The sequence below is a fragment of the Triticum urartu genome, unplaced genomic scaffold (assembly GCF_003073215.2).
Source record: "Triticum urartu cultivar G1812 unplaced genomic scaffold, Tu2.1 TuUngrouped_contig_6799, whole genome shotgun sequence".
Lineage (NCBI taxonomy): Eukaryota > Viridiplantae > Streptophyta > Magnoliopsida > Poales > Poaceae > Triticum > Triticum urartu.
Genome location: NW_024117588.1, coordinates 896 through 14,377, shown reverse-complemented (window position 1 = coordinate 14,377; position 13,482 = coordinate 896). Strand labels below are relative to the sequence as shown.

The 13,482-nt window shown below is 44.5% G+C and overlaps 1 protein-coding gene across 1 annotated transcript; it reads right to left on the bottom strand.

Annotated features, from left to right (window-relative positions):
• Positions 1–8,388: 8,388 nt before the first annotated feature.
• LOC125531099 (protein ENHANCED DISEASE RESISTANCE 2-like) lies at positions 8,389–12,980 on the bottom strand (the record flags this gene model as incomplete). Its single annotated transcript, XM_048695507.1, is given in 15 exon segments — positions 8,389–8,828; positions 8,937–9,038; positions 9,613–9,708; positions 9,794–9,937; positions 10,030–10,080; positions 10,161–10,262; positions 10,448–10,623; positions 10,707–10,770; positions 11,522–11,838; positions 11,927–12,073; positions 12,158–12,229; positions 12,306–12,370; positions 12,453–12,548; positions 12,760–12,860; positions 12,934–12,980. Coding segments are annotated over 15 exon segments (1,676 nt in total), but the record flags the coding sequence as incomplete, so codon positions are not given.
• Positions 12,981–13,482: the final 502 nt, after the last annotated feature.

Here is a 13,482-nt window from a genome sequence, read left to right as displayed (position 1 = left end):
CTACAGTTGGGTGCCTCAAAGCATCCTCAAACGCTTGGGCAGTCAGACCGGTCACTCATGAGTCAAAAAAAACTGACCCATCCAGGTGCCTCAAATCGGCCCCAAACGCCCGGGCCGTCCAGCACCCCTCATATCCAACCCAAATATAGGGCGGATATGAGGTGACCCGGGCGCATCTGCCACGTCAGCCCGGCCCACCACCAACCCCTCATATACCCCCTCCGACGAACCCTAGATCTCAGTCACCTCGGCCCACTCCACCCTCTCCGTACCCTATTCTTCCCAATTCGTCCCCTCCTCTCCCCAATCCGATCCATGGCGGATGACCGCAGCAGCTCCAGCTCCGGTGGCGATGAGAGCGACCTCGATGTGGTCGCTCTTCGCATCACATAGCATGACTCGCGGCTAGATCAGGGCGGCAACAACAACGACCGCTCGAGGGGCTACGTGTCGTCCCCCTTCGCCCGTCGTCGTAGTGAGAGCGATGTTGCCAAGCCCTCCCATCCGTGCGCGGCACCATGGGAGTGCCGCTCACTCTGCTCTAGTACAAGTACGCCGCCCCGCCCCATCTCAACCACCTCTGGAGGGCATCCACGGCCACCGTTGGGTGATCATGCGCTTACCGCCATTGAGCCGGTCGAGGACGCCCAAGTTGGAGGCACAAGTCGCATGGCACGAGCGGCAATGCGCGAGGGATAGGCTAGCGGCTGATCTGGCATTGGCGTGGAGCCGGGCAATCGCGCGCTCGCGTCGGTTGATCCCGAGGACGGCCTCATCGTGTCTGTCCTTTGCTGCTCCCTAACAATGGCGGAGTCGGATGTGCGGCGGCTCTAGTGGATGAACGCCAAAGTGGCCCGGCTCACCATCGAGCTGTCAGAGCGTGAGGCGTTAGCGACGGGGAAGGCGAAGGCGAGGAGGCACGCCGAGGAGCGGGAGCGCTTGCTCCATAGGCTAGTCAGGGTATGGATGGATGTGTCAGACGACGCTTCGGACATCAGTGATGCATCCACATCCATCTCCTACGACGACGACCCCCCGGCGGCCGACGCCTACACCAACAGCTAGAAGAGCACCGCGACCGCAAGGGGAAGGTGATGGCGAGGAAATGGTGATTTCCTCCACCCTTCCCGTATAATTTAGTTATTTTTCTTATGTTCGACCGATGAAAACTGTTTCTTTTGTCCGATGATCATATCTATGAAGTATGCCTGATTTCAGTAGGTTTGTTGCTTGGGCGTTGGCCTACGTGGGTTAAATTGCCTACATCGCATGTGTTGCATGAATATGAGGGACATGATTTTTTTTTGAAACTCGACAAAAGATTTACCAGTTTCATTGAATAAGTAAGAAGGTTTTAGAGTTTGCGGCGAAAAGGCTGAATTATAAAGCATCGGTCTCGCGACATTGGATTGCGCAAATGCTTCGCTCCAGCGAGACACCACAAATTACACCCCTCTTTGATCCTGGCGAAAATGCTTCACTCTAGCGAGATACCACAAAATATACTCCACTTTGATCTTGGCGACAATAACTTCAACCGGCACCACCATATTGTGGAAGACCCTTTGCGTTCTGTTCATTCCATATTTCCCACGAAACGAGTAGCATGAGGGAGATGAGCGGCCTTCTGGCTGCGTCTTCCAGGTCACGTTGAGGCTAAACCAATCTTTAACTGAGTTCATGTGACCCCACTCTAGGAGGTTCGCGTCATGATGGCCAAGCCAAACCTTGATCAGATCCCAAACTCTAGATGTGTATCTGCACTAGAAGGAAAGGTGTGCCGCCCATTCTTGGACTTATTTACAGAGGGGGCAAAGGTTGCAATTTGGCTATCCTTGTCACTGTAGCCGGTCCGCCATCCAAATCCTGTTGTTGATTACAAGCCAAGCAAAATAGTTGCATTTTAGAGGGGCCCAATTCTTCCAGACCTTCTGCACAAGTTCCATGTCAATTAAGTCCCTGAACTGGACCTCGTATGCTGACGCGATGGAGTAGCAACCATCACTTGTTAGCTTCCAGGAGATGGTATATGTCTTATCCGGGTTGAGGTGGATGAGGGAAAGTTTTTCCCATAGGTTGACGAACTCGGTTAGATGATTAATGGAGATCCTGCGATGATGTTAATTTTGGAGACCCAAAAGTTGTTGTGTATCACCTTTTGGACCGAGTAGTTCTTTTTTCTGGATAACAAGAAGATTCGGGGAGCAGTTTCTTTGGGCCTCATCCCCTCAAGCCAGGTTGACTCCCAGAAAGAAGCATGAGGCCATCACCAATTTCCACTTTGGTAGCAGCCGCAAAGATGTCGCAGTCAGCACTGTCACAGGGGTTCCCTAGCCTCACCAAAGGTTTAATCGGATCCATCCATTTGAACCACAACCACCTAATACGGAGCGACGGGATTTGAGATACAAGAATGTGGACGCACCAAAATGAAGAGGGCATGCGAACACGCCCGGGCGCATCCGCGGACGTTTGAGGGGCGAATTTTCTATGAGGGGAGTGTTCCGATCCTCCTGATGGTGGACGCATCTTCATTCCGAGGGGCGTTTGAGGAGCAGATTTCCGTGGGGGAGTGATGCGATCCTCCTGATGGTGGACGCATCTTCATTCCGAGGGGCGTTTAAGGAGCAGATTTTTCGTGAGGGGAGTGCTCCGATCCTCCTGATGGTGGACACATCTTCATTTTGAGGGATGTTTTCCCTTTCTTTTTTCATTTCATGGGAGAGGGATTTTTCGATAAAGCCATCGGAGGTCCTATATTACATCACCATGACTGATGGAGAAAACCTTCTTAGCCGTATGCTTAAATCGGGTAGGTACTATTATTAAAAAAATCATTATTGTCCTCCGACCTCTGCATGATAGGTCAAATAGTGAGTCAATGCACATGCATACAAAATTACTCAGAAGATGAAATACAATTTTTGAGACGCCATCATTTTGGGATATGAAGTCGACTTGGATGAGTTTGGACCTCATGGGACTATCATTTATTTATCTTGCAAAGTACAAATAAACCATCTAAAGAGTTAGTTTCTGCAGTTTTTTTTTCTTTTTTAAAATTTACATGGGTGGGCATTCCAACCCATGTTAGGACATCTCCAACATTGACCCGCAAATTTACTCTCGCATCCGTTCGCTGATGGGAGGACTAATCCATGGACACGATGCGAGAGCCGACCATCCAACACTACAAGCATACAATTCAAAAACTTTTTAAACAAACCGAACGAAATTCATCACATTTCGGACATATTTTAACTAAAAACTATACCGAACTGAGGTAAAACTAGTCTACGGCCGCCATCGGCAGATATCCATTCCCACGACACGGATACCCTTGACTAGTCTACGGCCAGCCTCGGAGGATCTCCATTGTCTTTCCCATGTCCGGCAACCCACTCATCGGACTCCCGTGAGCCCCTAAGGTATATGCTTCAGCGCAAAGAGCCTCTGCTTCCCCATGTTCAGCTGCGTCGCTCATCGGAGTGGCACCGCCGGGATATGTTTTAGCCGGAGGGGAAGCGTGCCCTCCGCTTCGGGTAAGCATAGACCAAGTTGGTTTTCAGGGTGAAGGATGACGGTGGCCTGTGAACCGAGCAAGAAACTGAGTGTATACGTCGGCGTCGCCTCGACGGTTGCCTTCATGGGACCCAAGCAACGGAGGCCTCCCATGTTCTACTTCTCCTCGATAATGGCGGCGGGCACATATGTGATGGCCGCCACCTCATCGATCTTCGTGAAATCGGCTTCTTTCTCTGCCGTCAGGGAAAGGTTCCTAGAACGTTGACGGCAAGTGGTGCGGTCACAGGCATGGGAGGAGCGATACGACACAATGTCGTCCACTGCAGCCACGATGCGTGTGCTGCTGTGCTCCCTCTCGTGTCGGCCTAGAGTAACTCGCCACTCCACGACGAGCTAGCTTGGAGCGACGAGTTGTTGAACCACGCGTCGGCTTGGAGCTTCCACCTCTACGAGCTGGCCTACAACCGCCTGGAGCATCGAGGGAGGTGGGGCAGAGAGTTGTCTGGCTCGTATCCGGCGAGCTCAATGGGCCACCCAGCCGGCTTTTATGCCAGAGAACTCCTCTCCTGCTCGGCGGATGTCATGGAGATTGTGAAGAAAATGGTGCAAGAAGAATATGGGAGCGGAGGTGTGGTACAATTTTTGCCCGGCGTCTGGCATTGTTTAAATAGCGGTGCCCAGAGCCAACAGGCGTTGTGTTTAATGACGGATGGCTTGCGAATAGACCTGTGACTAGAGTAGGTTTCTCGATATACACGCGGATTTAATGGATTGTGATTTAAGGGCTAAAGAGGCATTCTCATAAAACTGTGAAATCTAAATGGACATACTCATGGTAATTAGTCCTTCTAGTAAAAAAACATTACACTCTAGATGTAGTTTTGGTCAAACATTTAATAGTAGCTTGAACACAGATGTATTTAAAAAATTCGATTTCATATATGAAAAAATCATATGCACAGATTTGTCTTTATATAATATTGTAGAAAAAAAAGTAATACTAGTCAAATTTACATTTAGGAGACCGCATCAATATCTATAACACCACCTTTTGATGGCTGAAGAGACTGCAGTGTGTTGTTTGTCAATTTCTGTTCGTGAAGGGATTATGTTATCATTACAGTACCATCTTCTCTGTTCTTCGCGCAGATCTTCCTGCGGAACTGATGGTTCCTTGGGATCATCATCTTCTTTGCTGTAGTCATGACACAGTTTCTGCGAGTGTTGGGATTTGTAATCTTGACCGGACAGCTTGGTGTGGCTTGTGTCTCTCTCCTTTGTCTAGCCAGAGTTGGGATTATATTCCTGCCCTCCTTTATGTCGGCTTCTCTAGGACGACGATCCATGCAACTCTCGGTTGTTGGTGACTTCTGATCTACAACAATGACTTCTCGTCCTCTATTTCTACAAGCTCCTGAATTTAAACAAGATTACTCAGATAAGATGGATGACCAAAGGCGGCAATGTGCTTTGCTTGCGTCGTGTCGCCGATGGATATAGAAGGAAGATGATGCTAATTTCTTCATGAACTTGCCTGTAATTTCTTATTCATGTATAAGAAAGTTTCAATAAGAGTCGGTTATATTTAATATATGGCCTTCGGCCTTTTGGTTAGAAAAAAATTCCAAAGCACTTAAATTCACCCACACCCACATAGCTAGCCACCCTCCCCGCTTGACTTCCTCGTTTCTCTAATATTATAATTTGTCTCCCCATGCATATGGTTTTGTAGTTTTTTTGCGAGAAAACTTTCAATCTATTTATCTTCAATCATGGCAGTATAACAAACACTAAAAAAATAATAAAAATTACGTCTAGATCTGTAGACCATCTAGCAACGACTACAAGCACTGAAGCGAGCCGAAGGCGCACCGCCGTCATTGCTCCTCCCTCGCCGGAGCCGGGCAAAACTTGTTGTAGTAGATAGTCGGGAAATCATCGTGCTAAGGCCGCATAGGACCAGTGTGGCAGAACAACACCCGCCGGTGATGAAGAGTAGCGTAGATCAGAAAGATCCAGCCTGATTACACATGAACGTAGACGAACTACAATCATATCCGAGCAAATCCATTAAGGATAGATCCGCCCGAGACACATCTCCACACGCCCACTGATGATGCTAGACACACCATCGGAACGGGGGCTAGTCAGGGAGAACCTTATTCCATCTTCAGGGAGCCGCCACCGTCTCGTCTTCCTGAGCAAGACACAAACCCTAACAAAACGTAAAGAAACAACTGAAAGCAAAGCCCTCCCGCCGGCAAGGGTCGAGATCCACTGCGCCTCCATGACCCTAAGGCCACCGAAGACGAGGCGGACCGTCGGCGACGCCGACAGGTGGTAGGGGAATCCTACACTTTTATTGATGACGAGGCAGCCCGTTTGGGCAACGAGGCGGTCCTTGGTTTTGTACTACCTCTATCTTGGTTTATTGGTCTTCTTCGTATTTTGTGTCAAAATTTAATCATAGATTTAAGTGAAAAAATGTTGATGCATGTCATAAGAAGTTGTATCATTGGATTTGTATTTGAACATAGTTTCGAATGATACTATTTTTTGTGACATGCATTAACATTTTGCTAATTAAATCCATGATCAAAATTTGGTACAAATTACTAAAGGGGCCAATAAACCAGGACGTGGGTAGTAGTTTTTATTGCGTTAAGTCTCATGAACTGTGATTTAAGGGCTAAGGAGGCATTTTCATAAAACAGTGAATCGAAATGGACATACTCATGGTAATTCGTCCTAGTAAAAAAAATTACACTCTAGATGTAGTTTCGGTCAAACATTTAATAGCTTGAACACATATGTATTTATAAAAAAATGATTTGATATATGAAATCATATGTACAGATTTTTTTTTTATATAATGTGTCATAATACAACAATTTTTGTAAGTTTTATTTATATTGTAGAAAAAAAGTAACACTAGTCAAATTTACATTTAGGAGACCGCATCAATATCTACAACAGCACCTTTTGATGGCCGGAGAGAGTGCAGTGTGTTGTTTGTCAATTTCTATCCATGGAGGGATTATGTTATCAGACTAGTCATAGTGGGAGTAACTTAGGTAGTAACATAGCGCACTTCAAGAAAATTTTGCTTATGAGACATGTAGTTAATGAGGAAAGAGATGTTTAGAGTAACATAATATGTTACTGTAACATAGCGTTTTCCGAGAAATGATGAGTACAAGCTAATAAATAAAGTCATCTATGACACTAGTAATATGTTACTTTGCACTATAAAGGTAGTAACTTAGACTAGTGTCATACATATGGCACTAGTCTAAGTTACTCCCCACTATGACCAGCCTCATTACAGCAGTACCATTTTCTCTGTTCTTCACGCAGATCTTCCTGCGGAATTGATGGTTCCTTGGGATCATCATCTTCTTTACTGTAGTCAGTACTCTGACACAGTTTCTACGAGCGTTGGGATTTGTAATCTTGACCGAACAGCTTGGTGTTGTTCAACGGGCCAATTAATCCTGAGCAATGACATCGATGTGCGCAAAACTCCCCTGTATCGTGCAATATGGATGAGTTCAAGTAATGGATGAGTTCAAGTAACAGTGATGTCACGCAGTTCATCGGTTAGTGTAATTCTGAACAAAACCTAGGGAAGATCGCTCTCGAAATTGGCATCTCAATTTCAGGGTTCGCCACAGATCTTCAAGTGGAGCTTACCATATGATAAATTAACATAAAGAGATATGCATGTGTTTTTAACAACAAGGGATATATATATTCATTTTTTTCTCTTTATTAGACGTCAAAAAAAAGTTTGTTTTCTTTATATACGACAGAGTGCGTGTCGTGCAAACTGTGACCACATGCCCGGCGACAAGCAAATGCGGCGGTGCAACGGCGAGCAGATCCAGAGGCGTCGAATTCAGTTCAGCCTCGCGTCTCTCGCCCCGCGTCCACGTGACCAGCTGACCCCCAGCACGGAGCCGTGCCTGGCGCGACCGACCCGACCCGATCGCCGCCGCCGCCGGCGACGCGCCATGCGCCATAGGGATCAGCACAGGTCAATGGCATTAACAATCCTGTCCAGGATCTCAAAGAGAAAAGAACAACCCTGTCCACGCTCCACCACGCTTACGTACGTGCACGGTGCACTTGCGTTGCGTCCACGCGTCTACTTTAATCTCTCTCTCTCTCTCTCTCTCTCTCTCTCTCTCTTGCGCGACACAGAAGTAGCAAGCAAGCAAGCGACGCGCCATCCTCTGCTCGGAAAGCGCAGGCTCGAGGCGGGCGAAGGAAGAGGACGTTCACCTGTCACGTCCACTGCTGCTACAGCCGCAGCGTCAGCGATGCAGCGTTTGGCCTGCACGGTTAGGAAAACAAGAAAAGCTGAGCTAGCTAGGCGCCGCACAGTGACCCCTGATTCCTGATCACGATGTAGCTGCTGCTCCTGCGAACTGGTTGCTACGATGACACCCATCATTTTCACACCCCACTGCTGTCCTGTCCTTTCTCAATCTCTGGTCAGTACGCAAGAGATGCCAGCTCCCCTACCTACACCTGCTCGTTCCTTCCGGCTCAAGTGATGATAACAGAAAAGCGAAGCGTGTGGTCCTCGACCTCGAGTGAGTGACCAACTGTACCATGATACGGGAATTCCCGATGATTATCACTGCCTCGTTGGTGTTGGGCTTGGGTCGAGTCCCTTTCGATTCGGTACGAGTGTCTGTCTGGAGGGACAGTCCTCGGATAGAATGAATCATGGCAGTGTAATCACTCTCAGGTGAAGGGTCAACGTCCAGTTAATGGGTTGCTTTGGTGGTGTTGGATCTGAACATCTGACGATCTCTGATCCGATCCCAGATTAGATTCCAAATGAACGACACGAGGTCAGGGTTAGAATACACTTTCCTTTTGTCTCAATTTTTACATGATGAATGAAATGACGAGTTGTCGGCCAAAGAATGGGAGCAAGGCTTTGCATCACACGAGTAGTAGACTGCCATCATCAATCAATCAATACACCGCAACACCTCCTATTTGCAGGAGGAGAAATGAATGTACACTGCTGCGGCAAATACCCCACACTTTTGTGGGCGGCAAGGCAGATAAATGAGTGTATGGCGGGTGGACACGGGGAGTAGCTTGAGCCTTTTCGGCTTTGATGTGCTGTACTCAGGCTTCGAAAGAGAATTGGGATCAACCTGACGCCTCCTTGACCTTGAGAGGTCAGGTCAGCATTCGTCTAGCGATACAGCTTTGGAGGCGTCCAGATAATTCAGTCGGCAGGTGCCTAGGAGGAACTCCGGGAGCTCTTCCTGCGTGTTGCCCTGCATGAGGCAAGGAAAAAACCATGCTTGCTCATCACATCTGTTCTCGATCTTGAGTAGAACAAGAGCATATGTAACAATTTGGTAAAGTTATCCGACGGCGATTACCTGTACCAAGAAGGCCATCTCAATCACCAGGTTGTTCAAGTACCCGAGCACAAGGCTCACCACACCTCGTGCCACTGTTGACGAGCCTATATCAACTCCAAGCTGAAAAGGTTGCATTTCAAAATGTTGAGAACCTGAATATCGCAATTGTACGTACTGGCACTAAACATACTCTCATTAGATCATAATAAGCTATAATGTTAGGAGATAAACCTAAGCCAATTAGTGTTTGGTGACTGCAATGGACCGTTCGACCTATCTTATGGTTAATGAAGACTCATAAACCAAATTAACAGTTAGCGGAAGCCATAATGGTCCAGTCAGATTTTGGTCCATGGAGAACATGAACTAAAAAAGGTAAACGATAAATAATATTGACAAAGTAAAGCAATCCTTACTACTCCCTCCGTTCCTAAATACAAGTCTTTGTAGAGATTTCACTATGAACTACATACGGAGCAAAATGAGTGAATCTACACTCTAAAATGCATCTATATACATCCGTATGTGATCCATAATGAAATCTCTACAAAGACTTATATTTAGGAACGGAGGAAGTACGTGACTGCACCCGTTCAAAGAAAACATAGCTGATAGACTGTTTCCTGAATACATAAGTATGCAAAAAATATGCCAGCTATGCTGATCTCTCGATAATGGCATGCACAGATGTTACCTCCAAATAGTTGCTTCCACGGAAATAATTGATTTCTAGTGCTTGACCAACCAAACAAGCTTTCTTGCCCACACTCTGCTTCACAATCCAAGATCCCTGAATTGACACATTCCGAATTTCCAATCGTAAACCATCGCAGCTTTCTGATTAACACCAATCAAGACTTGTAGGAGAAAGGTACCTTTGAGATATAAGGGATGAGTTTGAACCTTGAGTTTCTGAATGTATCATCTCCATTTACAAATCTTTCAAGTAGAGGAACCTTTTCCAATGGGGTATCCATCATATAATACAAAGCTAAGCTGTACGTGGTAGAACCAGGAACCTGTATACCGACCAGGGTTATAAGTAAAAAGGCAAGGTCTAGGTGCACACTTATGAAGCCTCAATACATTCATAAAGCCGAAGAAATCTCACCTGTATATTTACAATGAAGAAAAATTTGCTGCCTCCTTGTGCTGCATATTTCTGCAATAAAATTCATTGCGAACTTTAATTTTTGTTCCTTCCCATTTGAAGGCAAAATTACTGACTTCAGCAGAAGATACCTGGACTAGTCCGCCAGGACGACCAGCAAGATCATCCTCACGCTTATCAGATTTTATCCAGTCAGCACCAACCATTTGCATCAGTGTATTCTCTGCTTTGATCTGTCAAAGTTAGAGATAATTTCATCATTATGGATGGTGAAGCACACGAACCCTGACTATCAATATGCTGACTAGATTAACTAAACATGGCTATTATTGTAACATACAGGATCCCTTATTTCCTGCAGAACAAAGACATGTATCCTAGCCTACTGAATTAGAATAATATCACAGTACTAACCCACCTTTTGACGATCAAGCAAATAGGATTCTCCCCGTATTAAAAATGTTGTCGGGTCTGTCATTGACCAACTAGAAGGCATTGTACAGCTAGAATCTTTTGGGAGAGTATGTCCATAGTAACATGGTCCATTATCAGCATCTGCAGCTCCCTGTAAATCAATGTACCCTCTCTTTTGAACTAGAATATAGGAAATGAGAAACAAGTAGTTAGAAACAAAAATAAATGAAAATACTGAAAAATGTACATCAGCCGTAACACACCTGCAAGATCATGCAACTTCCGTACAAAGACAGCAGCACTGGATAATTTAGCATGTCGTTGGTCCTGCCAAATATTAGACACATGGAATGTAAAAAAACAATCTTGGAGTTCTGCCCTGGTTCTCTGAATTATGCCAAGACCATTGTCATCGTCATTTCTTGTAATTAAATTGTGGTCCTTGCCTATGACTAAGTTGTTCTAATTTTTATAAGCCGGCTATAAGTTGTTTCACCTTTCCAACTATGATCAAATTGTGTCATGCTACCACTATGGCATAGGAAAGAATAATAGGTTCATACAATCAAGGAAACCGTACGTTAGTTACTGGCTGACCAGGGTTTTGCAACATATCTGAGAGAAATCTTCCTGCTTCTTTTTATTACTAAAGGGGAAGGGAGAAATCACATTATGGGCTAAGGTACACACGTTACACTCATTGTGATAATGCAACAGCTGAATAATTGAAAAGTATGGACAATTTTCTGCATATTGCAATGTTGTTAACCTTCACATATGAACGCCACAGGGGTAACGCATATTTAATATGGTCAGCCACACAACAATCTACAAACAGCAATTCTAGAGAGATGGAAATGAACTACCATCTTAATCAATAAGAACAGTATTTATTTATTTATTTGCTCCTTTTGCTGCCATCTTTTATTTCTAATTTCTTTTTTCTTTTGTTAGCCTGGGTACTTTTGGTTTGTGTTGCCGCTTGTAAGCTTTGTGTCATCTTGACGTCTCCTCTAATGCAAAATGACACATTTAGGTGCGTTTTCAAGAAAAAAAAGGTTCTATGTAAAGAACTCACCGCAGCATGTGTGCTCTCATCAGAAGACCACATGGCTTCTCTCTGATCATATTCTGATTCATCTGGGACATCAAAGAACTCATCCGTTGCATCATTAAGTTGAACAAGGGAACCAGTACTGCTTAAGTGCCGCTTAGAACCACCCTGTGGTCCTTCTACAGGACCCTCAAGTCTTTCACACTCATTTGCTGACTGCGTTTCTATTTTTGTCGGCTCGTTTCCACCCTGCGGCAGTCCCATATCCCTCATCAGCTCACCCGATGAGAATTCCATACAAGCGCAGTTTCCATTTTTTGCTCGGAATAATTCCCGTAGGGCTGCAAACAAATGTTTAGCTTACTGAACACTGGGACAACGCTGATAACCACAACAAGCAATGAATAATTAATCTTTCACGAGACATGCCTGCTACTCTTCCTAGCATACGTATGGTGATGTATTTTGCGGATGAGGTAAGGAGATATGACTTCCAGAATTTCCAGTCTATAGCAAGCATATGCTTCACAACTGATTGTCTTCCTTGGCTAACTGGTGATATTACATATCCTCCACCTATTATTCATAAAATCATATCTTAGTCCATGATAAACAAACGATAACAATCAGTTTTTATGCTGAAAATAAAGCATATATTACTTTTAAGACATGCACGGATGTAGCCTTTCTCAGGACTGCATCTGTTGTGGAAAACAGAGTGGTACAGGATAACTGAAAAATCAAGAGAAGTGTCAGGTCTAGATCATGGCAAGCTGATTATTTATCATTTTTAAAAAAATAATTGTACCATAAGTTCCATCTTCTTCTCTCCTCCAATATCGTCTAAGTAATAGATCTCTCTTTCTCATTCCCCTGAAAACTAAATATCATATATACTATTATAACTTAACGATAAAGTGTGCATACAGAAAGCAGGATGGATCCAGCATCAGACCATGGTAGCCAGTCCCCTCTTAATTTCTTGTGGATTATGTCTGAATGTCCATCTAGATGCTCAACCACCCTTCCTTCCCGCAGACAGAAGTCCCACCTACAAGAACTCTCACTGGTTGATTGGTGCAAAACGAAATGCATTCACATAGATGTTCATGTAAATAATGCTATGCATTTAGTGACATGCCGTGCAGAGTCTAAATTTTGGTAAGGAAGATAGCAAAACAGAAAAATCAAGTGCAATATATTGCTGGTTTTCAAGGCAGTATCATATGCTGGTTTTGTTAAACAGGAAACATATATCTTACTCGGATCTTGATTGACCAAGAGACATTAAAGTCTGGAAGATATCCTCAGAATTTGCATCAACGACACCAACTGCCATTATAGCTGGATGATCATCCCAATACTGGGTAAACAGGCAAAATCACAGTGAATTTAACAGCCCGTCCACAAAATATATTGTTGACAACGAGAATTACCTTCCCACGTGAGCCACCATCCTTTGCCTCAGTAAACAAACGTAATCCTAAATATAAGGAAATCGGAAGTTAGCAGAAAGTTCCATGATAACTAGCTTGCTCGTTTGCCCACACAAATGTGCAGCAAGCTAAGTTTGATAATGTGTTATCTGTATTACATCTCTGATACAATGATACCAATCATATAACTAAGTTTGATAATGTAAACAAGAACGCGTGATGTATGATTTTTTTTTAAGAAAGATACTCCGAATTGCACGTACAGCTCGATCTGGTTTTCCTGATTCGTACATCTGTGTTGGGAAACAACTTCAACCTACTCCACTTTGATATACGAAGAAATACATATCCAGTATTTTCTATTTTGGCTATATATGTTATTGCAGCATAATATGAGATAAAGATTTCTGATTTTTTTCAAGAGAGAAGTGAATTACTAATAGAATGATTGTGTTGTGTTTTGGAAGATGATCAGGTTATGCCGCTTGTGGTTAATTGATCATACGGTATTTGGAAGGTAATACTAGTTACATTATGTAGTGTTTGAAC